This window comes from Miniopterus schreibersii, assembly GCF_964146895.1.
Source record: "Miniopterus schreibersii genome assembly, chromosome: 1".
Taxonomy (NCBI): domain Eukaryota; kingdom Metazoa; phylum Chordata; class Mammalia; order Chiroptera; family Miniopteridae; genus Miniopterus; species Miniopterus schreibersii.
Genome location: NC_138101.1, coordinates 149,869,125 through 149,894,932, shown reverse-complemented (window position 1 = coordinate 149,894,932; position 25,808 = coordinate 149,869,125). Strand labels below are relative to the sequence as shown.

The 25,808-nt window shown below is 39.5% G+C and overlaps 1 protein-coding gene across 2 annotated transcripts in view; it reads left to right on the top strand.

The window, feature by feature from the left end:
• Positions 1-25,808, top strand: part of ATP8B4 (ATPase phospholipid transporting 8B4 (putative)) — a 189,160-nt gene that overhangs the window by 144,510 nt on the left and 18,842 nt on the right. For both annotated transcript variants that reach the window (XM_081140667.1, XM_081140668.1), the window contains 7 exons: positions 468-632; positions 1,590-1,701; positions 3,408-3,513; positions 8,988-9,135; positions 11,911-12,094; positions 12,607-12,830; positions 25,011-25,094. In XM_081140667.1, the coding sequence (XP_080996793.1) occupies positions 468-632; positions 1,590-1,701; positions 3,408-3,513; positions 8,988-9,135; positions 11,911-12,094; positions 12,607-12,830; positions 25,011-25,094 (1,023 nt within the window). The remainder of the gene's footprint in view (positions 1-467; positions 633-1,589; positions 1,702-3,407; positions 3,514-8,987; positions 9,136-11,910; positions 12,095-12,606; positions 12,831-25,010; positions 25,095-25,808) is intronic.

Below are 25,808 nucleotides of genomic sequence, written 5' to 3'. Positions count from 1 at the left end.
AGAGAGCCTCTGCCTTTGATTTGAGAACTATGACTTCTCTAGGGTTGTTTTATTTCCACAAGAAGCTGAGTGCCATGGGCCATAAACCAGGCTGGGTCCCTCTCATTGCCAGGAGGGCTTCCTTTAGGCAGAGGGTAGGTTGGAAACCAATATATATTGGTTCAAATGGATAGTCAAGTCATGGGCACCACTGATATCTCTCAACTAGGACATTTCAGCAGGCACTTTAGATGTCTTTTAGGGGATAGGTTAGCTCTCCTGAATGTTTTAACCCAAGAGAAATAAAATTCAAAATGCAAACATTATCTCCCATTTCCAAGGGGATTAAAAATTGGAGATCGGGATGGCCAAGTTGTGCTCTTGGGATAAAGTGAATTTGAGTGCAAAACTCCTTACTTGTTATTGTTGTCGTTCTTGCTATGATTATTGCTTTGGGATGGTTCCTAAGTCAATATCTGCTCTGGCAGGAATTTGCAGGGGAAGGCCTTCGAACCTTGGCCATCGCATATAGAGATCTGGATGACAAGTACTTTAAAGAGTGGCATAAAATGCTTGAAGATGCAAATGCTGCCACAGATGAGAGGGATGAACGGATAGCTGGGCTGTATGAAGAAATCGAACGGGATTTGATGGTATGAGTTTAGAAACATGATGGCCTGTGTTTATAGAGAAGATAGTATGTGTTTAGAGATCTAGCGTAGGAATAATCCATTGGCTGAATCATCTTGTACACGGCAGATGTTACTCTTTCAAACACTGAATCATGAGTTATATGCTGGCTTTGAGTTTGCCATGTGTGGCCCCAGAGAACCTAGAGAATTATTTCTATTAGCTGTAGCTTATACAATTGGAAGTCCCCTAGAGTAGAAGATAGCAGACTCTCTATTGTTTGTCAATCTCTGATATGTCCGTGATGTTATTTCCCCCCCTCCCTGCTTTATAATCCACCTTTTTAGAACAGGGAAACTTGCCATGAAGAGTGGAGCTATAGCTTTAAACCATCTTAGACCCATGAGATTCTCATAATATCTGTGCTACCCAGAGTATGAGAGTATGATCTGTTCCAAAAACCACTGTTCCCTGAGGCTCTGGTGGCTAAGATGCTTAGCTACGGTGAGGTACTAGGGAGCACACCTTGTTCATCTGTGGATGAAATATTGCAGAGGAACCTTCACTTTTTAGTTTATGGCATCTGCTGATTTGTTAATTTAGCAGAATGGCTCTACTTTTTTGTGAACCTGACTGTGAGATGAGGGCTCTCCTTTGTACTCTTTCGTGTTGATATAAATGGAGGAGCTGGAGAGTTCTTAAGTCCTTAGAAACCCAAATGGCTTCTGATTCTTTATGTTAACTTCCAGGATCTCTGCCATTAATTTGTGTTCCTATCAGTTGGCTTGATTTGAGAAACTCCTCTTAAGTCCTTCTCAGCCCACCTCTGCACATAATAGGATGCTTGCTATATCACTGCATTATAATTTCTGCCTTCAATTAGTGTTCCCTGACTTCTGAACTCTGTGACTAAAAGCTGTAGATGTTATGAATGTTGTTTGCATGCATTAACATAAGGTATTCTTTATTTTTCAACAAAGCTTCTAGGTGCCACTGCCATAGAAGATAAGTTACAAGAGGGTGTTATTGAAACAATTGCAAGTTTATCACTAGCCAATATTAAGATCTGGGTCCTAACAGGAGACAAACAAGGTAATTTGAAAATGGATAATGATATTTTGAACAGAAGGCAATAATTTATACGGTAAAATTTTAACTAGTCAGAAAGTTTAATTAGGTAGATATTTGCCCAGTCCTCCATATAGGAAAGAGTTAAAATACAAAAAAGAAAGTTAATATAAGAATTTACTGTTTAAAAATAAACAAAAACAAATTAAGAAAATATCTCTTATAGTATATCCTGGGGTCTGTTGAATTTCCACTTAACTCACTTCTTAAATATAATAGTTATATTTAAGTCTATTGAATTTCAACATAATTCACTTCTTAAATATAATAGTTAAACCTATAGGCAACAATGGAATTAAAAATGTTTAACTATTGGTTTATATGAGCACTGCTTCCAATCAGGACAGAGAATGGCATAGTACTAAAGCAGGACATTGGAGGTTTGGGGATCTTATTAGAGGGTCAGGGTAGTGGGCAGGTTTTTGGGAGGCTCAAGGAAACAACTGTTTATCAACTGGTATGGAAATATTTTGGTATTTTAACAACCACCACAGCTGTTCTAGAGCAACCTTCCTGAATCCCAGGTCTTTCATGCAGTGGTGCAATGAGAGGGGACCCACTCTCAGGCATGAAAAATGCCAAGTCATCAGAAAAAGAGTCATTATGTTAATAATACTGTGCTTCCTAAGAAAGAAAGGGAATCAATACCTTTTGGATCCATTGCTAGCCGTAATGGTTAACACAAAAATGATTTTACACTTGTACCTCTGTAAACCAGAAATATTCAGTTAACTGACAAACGTACGTTTTTAAGATTCTATCTATGTGTTAGATATTTTTAGAACATTGTAGGATTTTCAGATATGATAAATCAGTTCTTTATATGTTCACCCAGGTCACTGATCACAAAAAATAAACAATAGAAGGTTGAGCTCTTTGGTGTGTATTACAGACTTCTTGGAGTTTGATGTTGACCAGTGTGTATAGCTGTTCAATTAGTTAAGAATATCCACACATTTACTGTGATTTAGCTTTAATTTATGTGATTTATACAAAGCATATGCTGAGATTTTATCAGTTGTCTTCCTTGACTTAGGACAGACAAATCTAATGACTCCATAGAATGAGGTAGAGTCTAAGAATTCAGAAGAATTAGAATTAAATGACTACTGATAATGGAAGGGTTACCTAACTGTCCTAGACTCCATTTCTATAAAATTAGAGGAAGGAATGCCCAACATCATGTAATTTTCCAATTATCTAGTAGTAGCAGTCCATTCACTTAATGGAAAAATGACAATGTTGCCTGTGGGAGATCTATAAAAATTTTATAGGAGCATTTTTGCTGTTCAACTGAACATTTTGTGAGTTGTTTTTCAATTTGCCTACCATATCAGAATTGAAAAATGGCTAAGTTTAGTATTTTAGCTTTCCAAAGGTGATAGTTGGGACCTCTGGTAAAAACTAGATGAGAAAATTGAGGACTCATAAATGATGCTACCAATCCATGGCTTTAGCAATTGACAAATTTGATCATGGGAGGCCAGGGCTTTGAATTTCCCTCTGGGTCTCTTGCATTATCACTCATTGTGATCTCTTTGACATTAAGGGAGCCTGTAAGCTACAAAGAACTACAGCAATGGCCTCAAAATTTTTATAGAAAAAAACCCTTCTGTATAAGTATATTATCAAATAATGTTCTAACTGAATTAGGCTTTATTTTGTATCAGAAACTGCCATCAACATTGGCTATGCCTGCAACATGCTGACTGACGACATGAATGAAGTGTTCATTATAACAGGGAACACGGCAGTGGAAGTCAGAGAAGAACTCAGGTAAGTGTTAAAGGAGGGAGGAAGGGAAGAGAGGAAAGAAGGGAGAAAGGGGAAAAGGAAGATCAGATCGTTGAGAAAGTAGAAAGACACTCTATAGTTTCCTGTGATCTTTTAGTATAGAGCTCTTTCTGCATGTTTCCTAAAGTTCTATTCATTTTGGTCACAAACTAAGGTAAGTTTGACATCAGTAGTGAGTTAATTTCTTCAGACCTTCAACATTTCCCGTTTTTTTCAGAAAATGATTTCCAGTCATTTGCACTGTTAGCCTTTAAAATCATGCACTGGCAAGTAACCTGTTAACTCTTACGTGATAATGAGTGTCAGCGTTACTGAGCGCACTGGTTAAAACACCAATTCTCCAGCTTCATTTTGACCTAAAAATTAAGAATATTAAGACTTACCAGAGGCATAGGACTTTGTACTTTAATAAGCACCTAGATGAAGCTTATGGCCAAATGAGCTTGAAAAACACGGCTGTAGGAGATGGTGTGTAAAGTTAAAATAGAGTCTTTCAAGAAAGTAGATAGTTTGACGTAGCTGCTATTGAAATAGCATACTGTGAAATTTGTGTAATCACTGCGTAGTACCAGAAAATGTGTAAGTGAGGAATTTGCAGGTAAGAGTGGACAAATATTTAATTTTGAGAAATAATTTTTCTTATTATCTGAAGTCTTAACCGTTAGCACTACTAACTGATATTTGTAGATCAAATCTCTCAGCTTCTTCTACATTGCCTTTACCCACTGTAGAAATCTTCTCTGTCATACTTGTTAGAAGCTATGTCTTTGCCAAATAAAAATTGGGAAATCTAATTATTATGAATATAACTTTTTTATTATTGTTATTTCTGTAACTTTAATGATAGATTCTATAGAATTTATTGAAGAAAATTAATGATTTGTTTGATAATTAATACTTAAATTTTTATTTTTATTTTTGGGGGAATTTAACTCTTGCTGAAAGAAGATAGATGGGAGCATATCCAGATTCTAATGACCCCATTGCTAAATGCTTTGAGACCATGCCTGGGACACTATTGTAAGCAGTATACATGTATTATCTACATCCATCTATGATATTCATTTGCTTAATATTAGGATGGGGGAGAAGAGCATCTAAGAGAAGTTATTGCTAGAAGTGCTCTCTGTAATTCTAATCTTGGTTACTTATATCAAAGCCCATAGTTTGGGGGATAAAATATTGAAATCATAAATTTACACCATTAACTTTTCTTGTTTTATGCTTTTGAGTTCAGTGGGAGTTCATGCAAAACCAAAAAAACACACAAAACAACCCAAAAAACCAACAACCTATCAAAAGAACAGGATCTAAGTGATAGTAGCTATTGGGAAGAAATGTCCTAAATGCTTATATTTAAACCTGTCAAATGTGTTTAGATTATTTCATAAACATGGATATGTAATTTTCATGTATATCATGCATATGGCTTGTTTCAAATTTAGTGTCATGAAACCATTTTAGACACTTTGAGTCTTGCATTAATTTTGCTGCCATAGCTGCTTTAGTATTGAGGGCATGCCCAGAAATCTACAATTAAATTTTCTGCTATGGTTTCTCAGAAGATTACTGCATTGATTACGTTTCACCAATACATATGTCTTCTCCCCAAAAGAAAACAGACTGAGAATGTGATTTTACTTGGGCTGACAGGCAAACTCATTCCATGTTTCATTTTTGTTGCATTGATCACATGCTTTATTGTTAGAAAAATTCATGTCTTAAAACTAATTAGACCATGAAGTAACTGCACTGCTTCTGAGAAGTTTACCAGTGATACATTAGGATATATTTCCTCCTTGATCAACAAAATATGCATTGTATTTTTTCGAACACCTACTTGGTGGAAAGTTATTTATTTGAACGAGCAAGGTTCACAAATGTAAATGGCTCTAGGGCCAAGAAGGTAACATCAGTTGTGTGACCTGGTCTATATATAAGACATTAGGGAGAGGTGGGGCCTTTGGTAAGGCAAACATCATCTATTTTTAAAAAACCTCATCTTTTTAAAAAACCTCATAGATTTTTTAAAAACACTATGCAGGTCAAACAAGATGCATCTTGTTCCTAATTCCCAACTGCTAGTCACCCAGGCTAAATGTTTTAGTAAGTTAAGTTCCTATCATCAATGGTAAAATTTTAGGGAACTAAGTCATCTTGGAGATTTTCTAGTACATACTTGTGCAGCTGCCCAAATTTTCATAGCTGGTATCAACCAGTCTGATTGGCTGATACCATTCCCTCAGTTTCTAATGAAGAAAATAGTTTCTAAACTGGTTCAGGACTTTAATGTCTTCAGGTCACACAGAGAGTAAGGGATGGAAATAGGACTTGAAATAAAAATTTCACATACTTTCTCCCTTCCTCTACTGTTGGCAAGGTAGTACTGTCCCTTAACTGCTCCTCGGTCACTGTGTCTTTGCCCCAACCTAGAGGGAGCCTGTGGCAGACTCTATAGTAAACCTATTTGGTGTGGTAGAGCAAGAACTAGGAATTTGAAGACCTGGGTTCTAGTTTGAGACTGTTACTGACTAATCAAGTGGCTGGATATCAAAGGTAGACCTAGGGCCTGAGGCTTTAACCTAACAAAAAAATAGAGGTTGGCTGCCTGCTGCAAGGAAAGCCAAACTCTTGAGGCAGGTATTGGCCTGAAAGGAAAGAGGTTTTATCCCGAAGCCACACAACCTGGGAGAACGTGGACCAATCTCCCCTTACTGCTCAAGTCTGAGGTTCGTACAGGGAGAGGGAGGGGAGGGCTTTTTTTCCTGTCCAATTATCTTGCTAGCTTTTGACGTGGTTGGGGCCCTATCCATTCATTTTCCTAGCTTTCAGCATCCTCGGGGCCTTATCCAACCGTATTTCTAGCTTTTGGCACCCTCAGGTGTAAGAACCTACCCCTGCTGCCATCTTGGCCAGTGGGGGAGACTCCCCGGTGCTCCGACTGGCTGTCTACAGTAACAAACCCAGGTCTCCAGGCTCCAAGCCCAATGTTCTTAATCAAAGTCAAGATTGTCTTCTTTTAAGCATGATACCATGATTGCAATCCATTTCTTAACAGGTCCTATTAAAGTTTGAATATAGAGTGTCTTAAAAGGACTTATAAAAGGACTCTTTTCCCTCCATCTCTTTTCTTTATAGATTGCATGCTAGCCAACATGGGCCTAACTGGGCTTTGCTGTGTTTGTGGTGGCATGGGACTGTGAATGCAGCAGTGGCTTCAATCATTAATGCATTTCTGCATGCCAACATTGTAATAGACTGCCCTTCATTACAAAGCTTGGAAAAAACAGGCATTCTTTTGTTTTAGCATGTGTTATTTGTATTCTGTGGTTAAGCATTGTGTGTTAAGCCTGCAAAAAATATAGTTCGTATTCATTGAAGGGAGTTATGTGCAGCTTTTGCCCTTCTAATAAATTGTTTTTGCGAGAACTAGCTGGTATTTGAAGAGCTAAGTTCCAGGAAGAAAAAGAAATGACAGGTATAGAGCATGGACAAAGGTCTGACAACGCATGAGCCCGATCTGGTGAGGGAGGTTGGCCTGTATGGAGGGAGTGCAGTGGGCATTTAAGCAGAGCTAGAAAAACTGTCCCTTGTCTGCCTGGAAAAGGTTCTTGTGAGATGTTAGGAAGACAGTTTAGGAGGGAAAAAGTCATAAGTAAATAAAATTTCAGCCAATAGTTTTATGAACTTCACCCTTCTTTGGAATGTTTTCATTCTCTGGGGGGAAAACAGAGATTGAGTCATTTATCCAGTGAGAGAGAACGTTACAGAAAAGGAAACCTCAGGAGATGTTTTCCCTTTGGTGCTTTCTTAGGACCCAGTTTATGAGCTCTGCAACATTGTCAGGAAAATGTTCATTTCCGAAGAATTTGTCTCTTTTCCTTTCTTCATTACATGGGACTATATATTTCCATGACTGTGAGGAGGATTCCCTGACATGATTATCTGATGCAGAAGTCTGTTCCTCCCACTTAAAACAATAATTTTTCGTGTCTGTTCTCTCTCCCCCTCCTTACTCTAACTCCTTAAATTTCACACGTAGCACTCTGACTTTATAAACCTTTTTCTTTGATTCTGCAAACTGATTGCTAAACACATGATATCATCCTTGGAGCCAGGGCTATGTAACCTCTGGGTTGCTTGGGTTCCTAAATACAGGCTGTGATTTGGGTCCTGGACAGCAGAAGGAGATGTTGAGCCAGAAGATAAGGGTTTTTTTGTTTTGGTTTGTTTTTTAGCATTAAACAATTAGTGTTACATTTTCAAATAAAAAGTTGAGAACTACAGTGATTGTTTTTGTACAGTGAACACTTTCTTCTTTCAGGAAAGTCACAGCCTGAAACTTTTTTATTAAACTTCTATGTAGGATGAACCCTTGGGGAACCATTTCATTTTGCTCTAAGCCAACACATCCATTTTCTGGCCTGTCTCTCACTCCCCGTTCTCTCACGGGCACTCATTTTGTATATGCAAGCTGTGGCCTGAAGTGTTGGTGGCTAGCTTTGACACTCATCTTCAGGGAGTGTCTGCTGTGTAGCTCCCTGGTTGTGGCTGAGAGTTCTGAAGTCATGTCAGCCTCCCCTATGGCATTTCAAAGCCTGTCATTCAAGGGTCCTCAGAGAGGAAACTTCCCTTCGTTTAAAAGCATTATCTTTCCATGTTGAAGAAAAAAGTAAAAGGCCACTTCTAAGGATATTGAATTACCATACAATCTTCCTCTTAAACAGCAGAGATGGATGAGATGAGGGCAGGATTATTCTACTGCTGGTCAGAGCTAGGGCATTGAAAGGAGTTTCCATTTGGAATGACGCTCTGCGTGGTGTCTGTATTTTCTCTCTCAGAAGACTTATTCTATTGTTTGAGCTGATGAGTAACAATTTTCACTTAAAATATTCCGTTAATTATAATGACTATGCCAATTCAGTAAGTGCTATCATTTGTATTGTCAAATGTATTGTCCTTCTTAGAAGCCTGCTGTTTTAAGATGGGTCATATTACATTGTTCTACAGATTGATTAATTTATTTACTACACAGATTCCCCAGAATTACTAGAAGATATCACAAATTTTCTTTAGTCTTTCCCTTTCATTATTTAGCAATATCATGCCAGATCAGTGGTTCTTAAGTGTTTGAAACTCAAACAACCTTATATACCAAATTTATCAAGTGCCCCTAGTTCAAGGCCAGATCAAGATGATGATTTAGCTTTTAAGTAATTTAAAATGTTCAAGATGATTTTTAAAAAAAATTATGTTTACCCTCCTACTTCCTGGAATTTGGAAATTTGCTATGGTATCTCTATTACAGAGTTATGAAGCTTGCTGAATCTTGTGTCACAGTCTGTCTAAATAGGGACAAATGAATTTACCTCTAGGCCAGTCTCTTGTTAGAATTAAAAGGTATGCTCTGTATACTTTGTTATGATTTGCTCCTTCTGCCGCTCCTTGCCTTTAAGGAAAGCAAAGGAAATTTTGTTTGGACAAAACAGAAGTTCTTCCAATGGCCATGTAATTTTTGAAAAAAAGCAGCAGCTGGAGCTGGACTCAGTTGTAGAAGAGACCGTAACGGGAGATTACGCCTTAATTATCAATGGCCACAGTTTGGTGAGTTCACTTAAGGCTTTTGTTCTTTCTTTTACTTTGCCCCGATAATCATGTTTTTTGTGCCATCATAGTGAGATCTCCATTTGTGTTTTCCAAACAAATGACATGACTGGAAACAAGGCATACACAATAATTTCCTGTTTGTGAGAGGAAAGGAAACTTCTAATATGTATTTCATACATTATTGCTTGAACCACCACAGTGAAGGGAGGTTCCAAAGAAATACTGAATTCACAGAATATCAATCTTGTCTAAATGACTGTAGACTATTTAGCAAGATTGTTTAAGTGCTTTCCTAAGGGCGAGTGTCATAGTTCACTGTTATTTAATTAAAATAATGCAACTGGATGAAGGTATTGCAATTAGTGCTCTTGCTAATGTTTGTGATTTGCAGAGTACAACCCGACCTTCATATAATTACCACTCCAAATTATTGCCATTAAGATACCTCTAGTGGTTTTTCTAAATAGCAGCATTTTACAGCAATGCCAAACAATTTGCTTTGATTAGGAAATCTGGTTCTTGTCGTAATAGAATAAACTTGCATTGCACTTTTAATGTAGTTCAGGTTCCAAATCTTGAACAAATATCAAAATGCTCTTCTTAGTTTCTAATTTAGAAAACAAAAGCTCTGATTGCACTCCAGTGAAATTATCATTTATGTGCAAAAAGAACTAATCTCACATTTTTACTCCTCTTTGATGATCCTTTCTCTGTGTCAGACTTTGTAAAATAAGGGCATCTTCTTTTAGACATTTTCTTAGAGGGCAAAAGAAGTTGGATCTGACTACATTGTCTTTTCCCCCTGTGATCAGCTGTCTGTTAGTTCTTAGCTTAGAGCATTATCCAGCTGGATTCCAGACGTAATTATGTGTTGCCTTCTACACCATGGAAAGTTACAGAGCTCAGCTGCAGGCCAAGCTCAGTTGAAAGTTTGTCCAGATGACACGAACTTCTCCCTTGCACAAATGAATAGCAACTGAAAATTATAAACCTGTCATCTGGGACTTGGAGCTGGTGGCCTCCCAGCTGAATTGACCAGGGACCATAATATGGACAAGGTCCCTAATGAGCTGCACTTTGCCTTTCCCTCAAGGTCAAAGAAGCCACTGTGTGGTGGGTTAGAGTATTCAGGTGATAACAGACACTATTCTCTGTCTCTAAATATGCTGAAAAAGCTAAGATAGATCTTCTTCAAGAGCCCCTTCAGCCTCAATGCCCAAAGCTTATGAAACCATGAAATGTCATTTTTCATTTAAGGAGAACTGGCCATGTATCTGATAGTATGGTCAAAAGCTTAAAAAACTCCCAACAAATTATAATTCCAATTTGCTGAAATTTTGATGCTTTGCAGAATGTAATTGGGTCCTTCTTTCTCAGAGTCTGGGAGTCTAGGTTTTCATTTTTGATGGTAAAGTGAAAAGAAAAGAGAGAAAAGGGGACCATTCTCAGCAAGACAGCCAGTTACATACTTTCAGAAGGAGCATTTATATTTGAGAAGGCTAGCTCACAATTTCCTGTAGGAGTTATAGACCTTGACGTGAGAATTATCTACCTCAGTACATGTTTTTATAGTCATTCACCCATCTTTCTATTCATACCATTTACATTTACTAAGCATGTCTAGGTCACAGTACTAGAGCCCAAAGATAAGGATATGAATAGAACATGGACATTGCTTTAAGGATTGCCATCTGGTGGAACAACTAATCTCACAGTGGCATGGCAAGTATTATAAAGAGGAGTGAACACAGTGCTTTGAGAGCAGAGAGACAGACTCATTTAGTTCTTTGTGGGAAAGTCAGGGAGGACTTCCTGGAGGAAGTGATATTTTCAGATAGAGGAGACAGCAGTGCAAAGGCACAGATGCAAGAAAAAAACCTGTCAAATTATGGAAATAAGAAAGTTGGCACAATGGGATTAAAGAGCAAACTGAAAGGTGAAAGAAGACAGAACTCAAAAGGAATATAGGGGCCAGTTGTGAGGGGCTGTAAATATCTTGTTGAAGATTCATCCAAAGATACAGTGACTTAAAGTTTAGGTGAGTTCTGGTTTCCTCTTATTGTGTTTATTAAGTAATATACAGCAAGATATTTTCCAGAAAAAAATTGCACATTAATTGCAATGGATTATGCTCTTTCTTTTCCAGTTATTTCTTGGCATAGCTGAAGGCTGTTATGTATTTGGAGAGGAGAAAGGGTGGAAATGGTTGGGGAACCCTGTTGGAGACACCACCTTTTTTTTGCACGCCACCCTTTTGCAGAGGCCTCTCTGGATTTCAATCACTATGTTTTTCAAGGACTGGTCTCCAGATTATCCGCTTTTCATTGACCCATGTATTAACAGCCACAGCAACAAACACTAAATATACAAAACAACAGTACAAAGGAAACAAAAATTCCATCATGGAGAACAAACAAATCACCATTTTGTAGTTCATTCTAAACTTGGTGGGGTGATGAATGGGTTTTGTCTTTTGCTTTTTCTTATTTCCAGAGATTCAGGAACTTCTCTGGCATTAACTGTATCTCTCTCCAGTTCATCATGATGACTATCAGGGAGGACACGCAAGGGCGCTGTGTCTTTTACTGTTATTCAAAATTCCTTGGTGTTTAGTAGGAGTTCGATGCTCATTTCTTTAGTTGGTGGTTGTTGCTTAACATGAATTTAACTGTTTAGAAAATAAATCAGTTGAGAAACAAGAAATCTGCTTCCCAAATGGCTTCTGATTTATTGTTTCTTGTTCTATTCTGGATTTAAAAAAAAAAATAACAGGCTCATGCCCTAGAAAGTGATGTCAAGGATGATCTCCTAGAACTTGCCTGCATGTGTAAGACTGTGGTGTGTTGCCGAGTCACGCCACTCCAGAAAGCCCAAGTAGTAGAGCTGGTGAAGAAACACAGGAATGCTGTCACTTTGGCCATAGGCGATGGAGCCAATGATGTCAGCATGATCAAAAGTAAGAGAACATTTGTTCAAGCAGGGCATGCTGCATACCTGGAGTCCTCAGGTTCAGCATTTGGCAATATGTAATGGAGATTCCATTACAACTTCATTTTTCTTATTTGATTCTAAAATGATTACTTTGGGTCCAATGAGTCCACCATTATTAGCATTCATAAAAATTGTCTGTAATTAAATATTTTGTGTATTTTTAGTCTAGAAAAGGACACTGGTATAGAGGAATGAACACTGGTCCCACAGTCCCAACACTTGGGTTTAGTCCCAGCTTTGCCACTTACAAATTGTAAAACCTTGTGCGAGTTATTGAACTTTTCTGTGCCAATGTCCTCTTTGTAAAACTAAGATAAATACCTCTCATGAGTGTTTCATGAGATAATACATGTGAAAATTATCAATGCTATAGCTGTAAGTTTTCTGTATAAATAATGCCATAAAAGAGGAATGGCAAGTTCCCCAAAGAGATTGTGTTTGTTTGGGGAATGAGAGTGTTCCTTTTTTCTTCTGCAGGTGCTCACATTGGCATTGGGATCAGCGGCCAGGAAGGACTGCAGGCAGTCTTAGCCAGCGACTATTCATTTGTACAGTTTCAATACCTCCAAAGGCTTCTCCTTGTTCACGGAAGGTGGTCCTATTTCCGGATGTGCAAATTCTTATGCTATTTCTTCTATAAGAATTTTGCATTCACACTTGTGCATTTCTGGTTTGGTTTCTTCTGTGGTTTCTCAGCCCAGGTTGGTAAAAAGAAAAAAAAAGAAAAAAAGCACTTTTCTTTCTTTTATAAAATCCCTTGGATTATAATTTACTATGCTTCATGGCTTTTTACTAATAAATAGTGACACTATAGCAATTATGTAATTGATAGTTAACTTGAGCTTTAAACCGAAGAAGAATATATATTTAGGTGGAATTTTATTTTTCTCTTAACCAATGAGTTTTCGTTTCTTTAAGTTTTTATTAAAATGTTTTTGTATGATAACAGGTAAACTTGATACAGAGTTTTAATTCCGAAGTCTGAGAAACAATAACAAGAAATGTTGAGGTATCTCTGCTGGGAAAATTTTCATTCACCCAACACACTGAATGTAAATATTTTATATCAGGGAGAAGTAACTAATACCCTGACATCAAGGATGTTTTGACAGCAGTTCATTGGCTAAAAAATTGATATATAGAGTATGTTGATTAGAACCAAGAAAAATCATCAAATTCATAAATTAGGTTTCTATTTTTATATCCACTCATCTTCATTTTAAAGGATATTACTTAACCCCATATCTTGGATATCAGGAAAGTTTGACCCTGGGTATCAATTGTGAAATGTAAAACCTATAGTATTTAAACATACTTATTAATTAAAAATGACATTATTATTTTAAACAACAACAACAAAAGAAAAGGACTGTCCTTGAAAATGACAAGGACAAGGAGAGTTATGATAGCCATAACTCTTGTTAGAGATTTCTTCAATTGTTCTTCCTCCCTCTTGGGTTTAATCACTGGTTTCAATAATATACATGAAGCTGATATTTTTCAATCATTTTTATTCCAGAAAAATTGAATACGAGTTAAATCTTAGCATTTTATGTTATCTTAAATGTGCCAAGGGAGATTAGCAAACCCTGTTTGTAGTGAAGGTAGGTTTCATATATCTTTTCTTTTTTTCTGAGAAGTTGAGATTTCTTAAAGTGAGGTACCCCTACAGCCATTCCTAATTTTCTCTTTTAAGTATAACATTCTCAGAACTAAAAAGACTCTTGATTATTTTTGGTAATCTGCAGACAGTTGAAGTAAAGCAAAGTCTTGATTTTAACTCTACCTTGAGAAGGCATTGAGATGGAGATATTTATCTGCTCACAATTCCACCTTTGTCCAACAAAGATAGGTATGGGAGTGTGAACTGTGCCTTCCTGAGAAGGTGATATTCCCTCCATGTGAAAATGAAGTAAGGCTATTTGCTAAGTGGTGTTTTTGAGAGATCCATTTTTCATATTGCAAATGTTTGAGGCTTTTGAAAAATTGCAAAGCTGTGAAGGGACATCTTAACCCTCACTTAGACATTTGTGGACACAGAAAAGTTTTAATGATTTGTATGTACACACACAGCAAGCTTGGATAAGCAGGTTTACTGCCAAATTTGTGTTCACTAAAACTGTGAAGTTGAAAATTATGTTCAATGACTCCTAACCTCTACATTTAGGTGGTTTTCTGCTCTGCTCGTCGGATCTGATAAAATTAGTCAGAGTCAGATGTTAAGCAATTAGATTTTTAAGTCTCTCGCCAATGTTCACATTTAAAAAGAGAATAGCAAGAACAATGGTTTCTCCAAAGACATGAGTAGCTGATGGTTTAACCCAGTTGTAAGACAGACCACCTGTCTATGATTAAGTTTCTTCTTAAGTATTTGATTGAATTGCAGATGGGCAGAGCCCAGGCTGGGATCTCCCTGCTCCAGCACTGCTGAAAGTATGAATGAGACCCACCAAGAGTGAGATCTGAGCGCTGGCTGCTGTCAGCCCCGCCCCTTCTCCATCTCTAGCTGAAGCAAGTTGAGCCTCTGCAGGTTTCCTGGTGATTCCCATGAGGCATGACTGGAATGGACCCAGGGAGTGCCCTGCGGTGCTGGGAGAGCTAGACATCTACCTGGGGCTCTCTGTTCCCCACTGGAGAAACCATAGGCCCCGAGGGACCATCTTGGCGCAGTGCTGTGCCACCTGCTTGAGGGACCATGCAGTCAGAGCGTAGCTGCTCCTCTTTCCTTGGATGTGGCCCTTCTCCATCTCCGGGGTCCAGGCTGGTGCTTCAGCCTCATGCCCCCAGCTCTGAGGTTTTCACAGTGCTGTCTTGTCTGTGGATAGTTGCCATTGGTCTTCTTGTGAGAGGAACTGACCTTGAAATGACCTATGTTGCCATCTTGATGGCATTATTCCTGAAGTCACTCTTTTCCAAAGAGCATTTGTGTGGCTTCTGGCAGTACCCTGGGGACACTGTCTATCTGAGCTCTCTTTCTGTGTTGCAGGACTTTTTGAATTTGTATTTCAAATCTAGTGCATACCATTTGTTGTTCAAATTTTTAGGAAGAGGTTTTTTTACCTCTCCCTTTAGCTAGTACCAAGGCTGTCATAGGCACATTTTCCCGCAGTCCCTTTCTAAACAAAGATTTGTTTCTCCTTTACTCTCACAATAAGGATTCAGCCCTTTGCTGCCCTTAGCTTTATTGGATTCCTCATTTGGTCTAACCTTGGCATCGATAATAGTCTCTCTTACAATATATAACATCTTAGAGTCCATGAGATTTGGTATTATTACCCAAACTCATCTGGCACAGAACCCTGTTTTTCTTCCCCAAGCAACATGCATAATGTCCTGTAAAACAGGAGCCACACAGAGTCCACTTTGGGAAATTCTGAAATACACATCTCTACAACCACAAATTCAAAATCTGACATAGCCTTGCTGCTGATCTTAGTTGCAGTGTTTTGGAGGCAGTAAGATGTATGAAAGACAAAATGATGCTAAGAATACTTATCTCCAAAGAAACAAGCTATTTGTTTTTTTCCCTTTCAGAAACTTTTATCTTCTTAATTAACTCTAAACGAATGGACAAAAGAGCCCTATTTCATATGCTAAAGTGTGGAGGGTTTACATTTAAACTTTGGCAACGTCTTGTCCACTACCCTCACAATTTTTTTCTAATTATAAAAATAATTATATGTGAATATATATCAACTTTTATATATCTGAGACCATACTGTTTGTATCTTTCTTATTTAAACTGAATAATTCATTCCTTGCCCATAGCTGTGAGTCATACTGCATTGTCAGATTGCTAGTGGGAATACTTGTTTACCATCTTGGGGAGAGAAAACAAAATGATGATTAGGACAAATCCCTACCCACCTGGAACTTGTTTTCTCACTGGGAAATAAACAAGTTGCATAAATAAGTGCAACAGAAGTACTGTAATTGAAGTCAATATGAAAGCATGGGAAAGGAGAAATGGGTGAGGATCTAGGACAGCTGCAGGGGCTCAATCTCAAGGGAGTGCGTGAACATTTTCAAAATTATGTGGAGGTGATGCCTAAAAGCCTAGCTGCCTGCCGGGACTCAGGGGCTGGCTTGTATAAAGGTGAGAGACTGTAGAGAAAAAGGAGAACACCCCTCCCCCTCCCACCTGAACACTTTCCAACTGGCCAGCAGTCAGCTGAATTTGAATTCTCTTTTTAATTTCTGAAATTCCATTTAACACGAACTCATTCAGAAACACCTTTAAAAAACTGCATGGCATTGAAGGGGGCTCTTACTTAACAGTGCTTTGTACAGCAGGCAGTGTCTTCTAGAACAGGTGCTATTCCATTATAAAGATGGAAACTCTTTATAACATACAGTGGTCTGGTGTGTTAGTGAAAATGAGAACTGTCTGCGAGGGCAACTCTGATGTGGACTTGGGATCATTGTCTCATTTCCATTCCTTGCTTTTCACTAGAAGGTCCTGATTCGCAATGGGTTTAACTAAAAAATCTATTGGCATTTTTTCTTAGCCCTGTTTTTCTAAGGACAATATGTTGTAAATGAGGCAAGTGAAGAAAAAAAAATTGGGGAAATTCTGCAGGGAATGAGAATTTCTGAATAGGGGACATTTCTGCAGTCACATTTTTCCCTCCCATTGAGATCATGTGGTTGGCTTTGGCCTCTGAAGCCATGTGTTGGTTGATGAGGCTGAAAATCGGCTCTCAGGTCTTTCTACCTCCTGCCATCCCTCTCCTAAATTGCCTCCATAGAATTGAAGGCTCCATGTTGAGATGGGTCCAGTATTAATAAAACTCCAGAGTCTGGCAGATTTTAGAAACACTAAGCATTTGTTTAGAGGCCCTTCCTGGGTTGACCTGATCACCAGTCACTAATCTGCCCCATCCTGATAGGAGTGAGACTCACATGCATTCTCCAACATGGAACATACAGTGGTACCTCGGTTTTCGAACATCTCTGTTGACGAACATTTCGGTTTAGGGATGACTTAAACCCGAAAGCAAATGCTTCGGTTTTCGAATGTGCCTTGGAAGTCGAACACGCTCCATGGCTTCCGCTGAGGGCAAGATCCTGAGGCCTACCTGTCAGCTGTGGATCCCTCAGTTTTCGAACGTTTCAGGACTCGAACTGTCTCCCGGAACAGATCACATTAGAAAACCCGGGTACCACTGTATAGTCTTTGAATTCTCACTCATTTAATAAAAATAAACTTGGCCAGTTTAGGGCCCAGTGCTCTGCTGGCCTCCAGGAACACCAGAATGAACGAGAGGGGATATAGTGTCTGCCTCAGGAAACTTACGTTCTGGGAACAATTCTATTTTCATAAATGTGAGACTGATGCTGAATAACTCCAGTCTACTTTCTCTTTTTTTTCCACCAAGAGTTTTTTTGAATTAAATTTGTCGTGGATGCACCATGTCTTGGGGCCAACCCTGTTCCCAGTCTTAGCATGATTCATAAGCACCTAAATATTTCTTCCCTACACCTCTTAACAGATTGCTTTGAAGTAATCCACTGTGCAGCCGAAAACATCTGACCAAATGTAAACAGATTGTGCTTTCTTACATACAGTGTTGACTTTTAGAAACACCAGTTTAATTACTTAATGAAGTGACATGTGCTTTTTCGTTACTACGCTGGCCTGTGTCTCGGAGCCCGGTAAATTCTATCCAGGCCCTTGTTCTCTAATGATATCCCTGGTAGATTCCAGCCAATGCCCCATCCTGGTAGGTGGGCTGGAGCAGATGTGCTAGACGATCCAGCTGCGGCGTGCGAGACTCAAAAGGGCCAGTGGGTGGTATCATTCGCTGCCTGTGGGATGATGGCACTGAGGACATGTCAGATGAAGGGTGATGGGAAGCAGGCTGGGCTGTGCTTGCCTCATGGACTTCCCTCTGGTTAGCTTCAGGGCCTCGCCTCTGTTCTGATTGCTTTGGGACACGTGGGGAAAGGATCTGCCTGGGAAGAACCACACTCCTTTCGCTTGCTTTCCTGAGAGAAACAGCTGGGACACAGAACAAAAAGCGTATGTTTTGTTGAAATCTAGAATCTTTGCTCTGGCAGGGAATGTTGGAGATAATGAGGTTAGCCCTTAATTTTAGAGAGGAGGAGTCGCCCAAGAGCCAAGAATCAGCCAAGAATCAGGGATAGGCAAGGCTGGAACTGGAAGCCCTGTCTTCTGACCCTCCCTTCAGTGTTCCATTGCCTCGGCTTGATAACTGGCCACTCTAATTGTCGCAGACTTGGAAAGGAGAATGGCTATATCTTTTTCTGGTTTTTGTTTGTTTGTTTGTTTAATATACCAGTTTTTTAAAATCGCTATTAGAGAGAGACAGAGAGACAGAGAGACGGAGAGACAGAGAGATTGATTGGTTGCCTTCCGTTCTCGCCTGACTGGGGATCGAACCTGCTGACTTTTGGTGCATGGGACATGAGACAATGCTCCAACCAACTGAGCTACAGCAGCCAGGGCTCTTTTTCTGTTTTTAAACTGTCTTCCTTCAACCCCTAACCAGGAAAATGTTTGCTTTATTTATTTTTAAAAAATATGTTTTTATTGATTTTTAGAGAGAGAGGAAGGGAGAGGGATAGAGAGGTAGAAACATGGATGAGAGAGAAACATCAATTGGCTGCCTCTTGCATGCCCCCTACTGGGGATCGAGCCTGCAACCTGGGCATGTGCCTCGACTGGAAATTGCAATGACCTCTTGGTTTCTGGGTTGACGCTCAACCACTGAGCCACACGAGCTGCACTGTTTGCTTTATTTTGAATCGTAAGGAGAAACATCCAGAAACACTCAGTTCAATATGACTGTGGGAAAAATGAACTCCCTTACTGAGAGAAAGCCAGTATCTTGGGGGGTGACTCCCAGACCTTAGGCCCTTAGAAAGGCCAGGCCTATCTCTAGGCAAACTGCCTCCTGGAGTCATCTGGAAGCTTGAGGCCACCTTTTGCTAGCAAGCACTCCAACCAACTGCTACTGAGAGAATTTAAATATAATCTGTCCTGATGAGATTTCCAACCAGATTTCTGGGCCAGAGGGGTTTAGAAAAAGGTCAAATAGGTCTCTAAGCTGAATCATGGGTTCTTTTTAAGGACACATCTTATCCCATGATTTCCATGGAGTCCACTGTGGGTTTGCGTGCACAATTTATACATGTAACTTAGTCTAAAAGTGCTCTATGCCCTCAGGGGTTTTAATAAAGATGAGCTGTCCCCCACCAGGTATAGAGCCAAAAAATGAAAAATAAAAGACATTGGTTGAGGCCCTATTTAGGAAATTCACATTTGAAACTATGCAACTACTGGCACTGTGTACTTGTGAGATGATACTATCTGATGACAATTTATCATTGTCAGTAAGATACAGAGCTGTGTATGTGTGTGTTTTTTTAAAAAAATTCTGCAGTGATATGGAAACAATTATGTTGTCAAGGCCAGAAAAACTTTAGTTCTGACAAACAATATAAGAAAACTCACAATGAAAAGTTTGGAAAGTGACGTGAAAGAGTGCGACTAATCCCAAGGCTTTGATGATTTCATGGATTTGGTTACCTGTGAGCCCCTCTCAACCTGGCTTGGCGGTTCCTCCCCCAGCCCTCGCCTTCCAGATGTGCTCTGTGGAAAACCCAGGGAGGGGCGGGTGCTCAGTCTCGGGCCATTCCTCCTGGATCCTGCTAGTGGGTTTCTGCTAATTACACAAATCAGGAACAGATGTGCTGAGGCCAAGTACCTCATATTTATTCCAAAATGTGTTTTCTTTAAATGACAAATGTTTTTTAAGGCCAAAAAGAAAAAATATTATTATATAGTTTCCCCCTGCAACACACAGCAAACACAGAGATGCATGTCTTCAAAGACGCCGCTCATCCCCTTGTTGGAATAGGAGCTAAGCCAATGGTCTCGGCGTGGAGAGCCCTTTGTAATTGTTTAAGAGCCTTATTAAGGTTTATTTAAATGTGGCATTCTATAAATCATAGAGTTTGTGTTTCCCAGGCTTTTAGAGTGTAATTTGTAGTTAAGAGTATTTTTACTCTATAAAATGGTTGATAAGGTTGATAAATTGCTCCCACAAAGAAAGGAGCCAGGAGGAGCTTTCCTTAAATAGGAAAACAGTGAAGTTGGTAAAATGGAGAACTCTCCTCCCTTTTTTTCTGCTTCTTGTGGAGACACTTACATGATTCCAAACAGACTAGTGGCATCTCACAGGAGCATGACTTTTCTCTTATTCAGAATATTGGAGATGTGGAACAGAGAATTTGGAAGTCGAGGTGGTACGACTGGCCCTAGGAGTACAGAGACCCTGGTACAATATATTTATATTTAAATATTTTTTATATGATAGCAAATATTATATACCAGGGACCCCTGTTTATACAAATAATTTGAGTTACCCCAAACCAGAGTGTCAGCACATTAGATTGGTCAAGTCTCAGGCCAGAATGCTTCCCACACCAGGGGTTCCAGAGGAATCGCTCCTTTTCCCTCTTTCACCCCTCCCATCTCTTTTGGACATCTGGTCAACTCACATATGTGCATGCATGCGTGTGCTTGGGGGTGGGTGGGTAGTGGAAGTGGTGGAGGGCTTGAGAAAACCTGGAAGGGGAGAGACTGCGATGCGGTCCATGTGGGTTGTGGTCTAGGCTAGTGTGCCCCTCTCAGCTGGTTCTAGTCACATGAGGGGGCTTAAAAATTTCCTGAGGGTATCTAAGGATGTTCAGGAGAAGTGGAGCATACTAGGCTAGCTGTTTGAGCAGGTAGAGATCTCTTGCAAGGGGAGGAAAAAGCCTGTTGTAGAAGAAATATTGCTTGTGACTTTAATTTTTGTGGAAGCCCCTAAACCTCAACACTGCTAAGCCAATGCACATAACCAGGAAGAGCACTTTTAAAAAGGTGAATGACTCAGATGAACACATTTTGGTTGGACCTGAGGCAAAACTAGAGTTAGAGTAAACAGTGATCAGTATCATTAATTATTCATGAGGAAAATGCTTAATGACATCAAGGTATTCAGTTTTCTTTAAATCTCATTCTAATTTGCTATTGATTTTATTAATATAGTTCATTATAGAACTAAATGTCCATGGTTAATTATAGCAACAAAGAATTATATTTTCATTAAAAAAGTATAAATAGTGAAAAAATCGGCCTTTTCACTTACCCATTAGACACGCCATTTGAAGCCTGGATCCCTCTGGCCCTTCTTCCTTCCTTCCCTCCCTTCCTTTCATAATGAAGCTGTGCTCTTATTGAGCACTATCTGTTTGTCAGGTGCTGCTGTACTGGCATTTACTTATTTCATTGAGTACTCACCACCCCTTGAATCCCCATTTTATAGCCGAGAAACCTAAGACTCAGAGGGATTATTTACTTAAGAATACCCAGTTCTGTCTTCTGACTCCAATGCCTTTACCTTAAGACACAAGCTTCCTTTCTTGAATAATTATCACATTCCAGGCACTGAGTTAGGTTCTTGGGCCCACACAGGTGTGTGAGTCATATAACCTGCTCACAGGGAGCTCACAGTTTTTAGTGGAGGAGGTCCTGGGGACAGGCACATAAATGATTGTAAGTTGACAGTTATGAAGCTGTGAGGGGCAGATTGTTGGAGGACTATTAAAAAGTGGCTGGATCCCAACCCTGGAGGGTGGGAGGGGGCAGGACTCGGAAAGGCTTCCTGGAAGACCTGTCCATGGGCCCACCCTTCAAGGATCAATCATAGTGAAGTAGTGAGGAACAAGAGGATGGGCATCCCAGCAGCAGGGACAGGAGGAAAAGCACAGGAGTGAAGAATGGCTTGGGCAGGAACACAAGCCGTCTGGCATGGCTCGGTCAGTGGGATTTGGGGATTAATTTGATGTAAGATATTGGAAGAGTAATATCAGGTTTCTGACTTGGGTCCTGGAATGGATTCTCATATCTGTTTCTGCATTCAGTTGGTTGTATTATCACAAGTCATATACATTTATGTGAGAAAGAGATAGAAAAGGGCAAATAAATTAACTTCTTAGTACCTTTTGTGAAAACAGTTTTGACATTGTAGATCCTCTAGAAATTCTCTAGACCATACTTTGAAAATCTTTGTGTTCAGTGAATGACGTTGGGCAATCTCCCAACCTTGACCGGACTCGGTTTTCCCATCTGTAATTTAGGGGCTCTTAGTAGTAATGACCTCATAAGCTTGTAAGGACTTCATGAGTCAATATATGTAAAGCCCTTGAACTAGTGCCTGGTATATAATAGGTGCTCAGTAAATACCAGCTAATTTTATTTTTCTTGTGATTCTGAGTGGTAGTAGAACTCTTCCAAGAAATTGCAAAAACTCATTTAGGATTTATTCTCATGGGCTTTTCTCTTTTTGTCCCTTCTTGCTCTAGTTGAGAAATGAGGCTTCAAATCCAAGTGCCAATTTACAGATGCTGCTGTGAAATAATTGTAGGTTTTCCTGCTGGCCAGTTTGTGATGATGGTGGCTCTTCATGCCAGACCATCAGTTACTTCCAGTTTAGCATGTCATAATTTCCCAGATTCTTTCTTCCTTCCTTCCTAATACCAGGAATCATCTCTCCTCTGTGAGTGGAAGTTAGATGGTAGATGAGGTGAGGGCGGATAACTGACTTGACCAGCACCAGGTTCTGCCTGGGGCTACAGGATTTCAGTTTGGCTGCTTTTATATTTTCTAAATTGCAATCATGAAATGTCAGCTACTTCTCTTTCTCTTTTGATGAGGGTGAGTGAAATAATCCATCTTGGCTTTGCAGTGCAATTACCTGGGAAATTTTTTCTAAATCCTCACCTGAGGATATGCTTTTGTTTTGTTTTTAAAATTGATTTTAGAGAGAGAGGAAGGGGGAAAGACAGAGAGAGAAACATTGATCGGTTGCACGAGCTCCAACTAGGGATCGAACCCACAACCTACGTATGTGCTCTGACCAGGGACGGAACCTGCAACCTTTTGGTTTACCGAATGATGCTCCAACCACCTGAGCCACCCAGCCAGGGCCTTCTTGGAGAAATTTTAAAACTACCGATGCCTGGATCATCCCACCCCCAAAGATACTGATTTGATTGGCCTGGGGTTTGGAATTTTAAAATCCTCCCAGTGTCCAAAGTTTTGCCAGTCTATGACTAAAAAAAGTTATGTTTCCTTTTTCTAATTATCAAATATAATGAATCTACAAAAAAGTACCTAATATGTAAATGTCTGCTTAACAAATTTTAAAATGAACATCCATGTAACTATGATCCAGTGCAAGGAACAGAATGCTGCCAAACTCCCAGAAGCTCCCCTTACCTTTTCTCAGCCATGCCCTTTTTCCAATTCTTTTGAGGTAACCATTCCCCTGGCATTTTATAATCATGTTGTTCTTTGTCTTTTAATTTTACCATGAGTATGAGTCTCTCAACAACCTAGAAAAGATTGGCACATTTTTGAACTTTATTGAAATGGAATCATACTTTTTTGCCTGGCTTCTTTTGCTAAGCATTACTTATATTTTTTTATTCAATCTTGTTTTTGGATGTAGCTGTATTACATCCATTCATTATTCTGTACTATTCCATTATGTCAATATAGTACCACAGTTTTCTTTCTCCATTCCACACCTGGTGGTTGTTTTGGTTGCTTCTGGTTTGGAGCTATTACGACCAATGCTGGGATAAGCATTTTCATGTGTCTCCTGGTGCTTGAAGTCAGATACTCTGAATGCATATATCTAAGTAGAGGTGTTGAATGCATTCCCTCATCAGAAGGAAGTGAGAGACCGAGCTGGTGTTCTGGTAGACTCTTGGGGTAGATAGGAGTTGGCCTCTTGGACCCTGTTAAGATTTCTGCCCTGGGATGGGACCCTGTAAGGTTGCATACTACATTTTCTCAAATGTCACTTCTCAGTGAGACCCTCTCTAATTACCTTTTTGCAACTACAACCCTCCCACGTTTCCTATTCCCCTTTCCTCCCTAGTATTTATTACCTACTAACTCACTCTTATGTATATCTTGTTTATTGCCCTTTTCCTGCTACCATTAGAATGCAAATTTCATGAGTAATTTTTATCTGAATGATCAGTTTGAATTACCATTGCTTAGAATATAGTACCTGGCACATAGTGGCTTCTTGATAAATATTGAATGAATATATGAATGGCAGAACAGACATTGTTTAGGAGCTGGATACCTGGGTTTTAATTTTTGCCTTTGCCTGTATTAAGCTCTGTAACTCTGAGAGATTCTGTTTCTACATCTCTATGTACTCATTCACAAAATGGAGATATAATACCTGTTTTATATTTCTCATTGATTTTTAGTGAGGCTCATGCAAGGAAATACTCTATATAGATGTAAGGGGATATTTCTATGATCTTACTGCAGTATCCTGAGTAGATAGCTCCATTCTCACCATACTTTAAAGCACTCCCAAGAAAAAGCTCTCTATCTGAACACAGGGTAGAGCTGACAGGTTAATTTCTGCATCTCCCTTTGAAGATTTTAGTGGATACTTTGCATATCACTTAGATTAGGTCACTGAGCTATTATAAGCCATTGCAAAACTGAAAAATGAAATAACCCACCACGAGGGTCCAGGACCTTGACTGTGTCCAGTGTTCTCTCTAGGTCAGCTCCTCTCATCTTCATCCCCACTGCAACTCTGAAGGGAGAGTATGGCTGCGTTTTAAGATGAAGAAAGGGAAGTTGAGAGAGATCTAGTATCCCACTAAGGCAGTGGAACTGATAAGAGACAGAGCCTGGGGCAGAACTCATGCCTGTTGTCTCCAAAATTAAACTCCTACCCACCTCGGGAAATCGAGCTATTTCATTTAAGAGCCTACAATCGAATATTCCCCCTCTTATGGATGATGTTTCTCACTGATGTGTTATTTCTTTTCAGACGGTCTATGACCAGTGGTTCATCACCCTTTTTAACATTGTCTACACATCACTTCCTGTGTTAGCCATGGGGATTTTTGACCAGGTATGTATTTTTCTCTATGTTTACAAGTTATTTTGCTCAATTGATGCCTTTTAGTTGTTTTTAACTTCTAAGTAGAAGATACAAGTCATAGAAAGAGTCTTAGGAGTGCAGTTAGCAGGCCGTGGGTCAAAATCCCTTCCAGATCCCCCCACCACCCCAAAAAGGTTCTCTGATCAAAGTTTGGCTACTCTCTTCTTAGACAAGATTCATACCCCATGTCATATCCCTTTAAGAGCTCTGAGATGTCTGCAGGAAATAGTCTCTTTAACTTCTTTTCAGTTAAGCATTTCCCAAACTCATGTGATTGTACTTTTAGTTATCTATTTTTCATATATCACTTATTAATATGCCTCAGAACTAGTGCCTTGTGGTTCACACACCAAGAAGTGCTGTATTAGCCTCTGAGAGTGTAGAGAACCACGAATAATAGATAGAAGATCATGGAACCAGGTTGGAGTGCAGAGAGCTAGCTTCTTTGGTGAGGCTTCTTTGGCAGCACAGCCCAGAACAGGAACTACAGGCCAGCAGAGCACCCTCCCAATGAGAGAGAAAGACACAGGCCCATAGCCATGAGGAGAGGGTGCATTGCAGTCTTCTTTTGTTTAGCTCAACATGCTTGAGAGGAAAGAAGGGAGGGAATTAATTACAAAAATGGTGGCTCCTTGGCACACTTGGAGCCTTGGAAGGTATTTCCTGGAAGGGGGAAAATGCCTG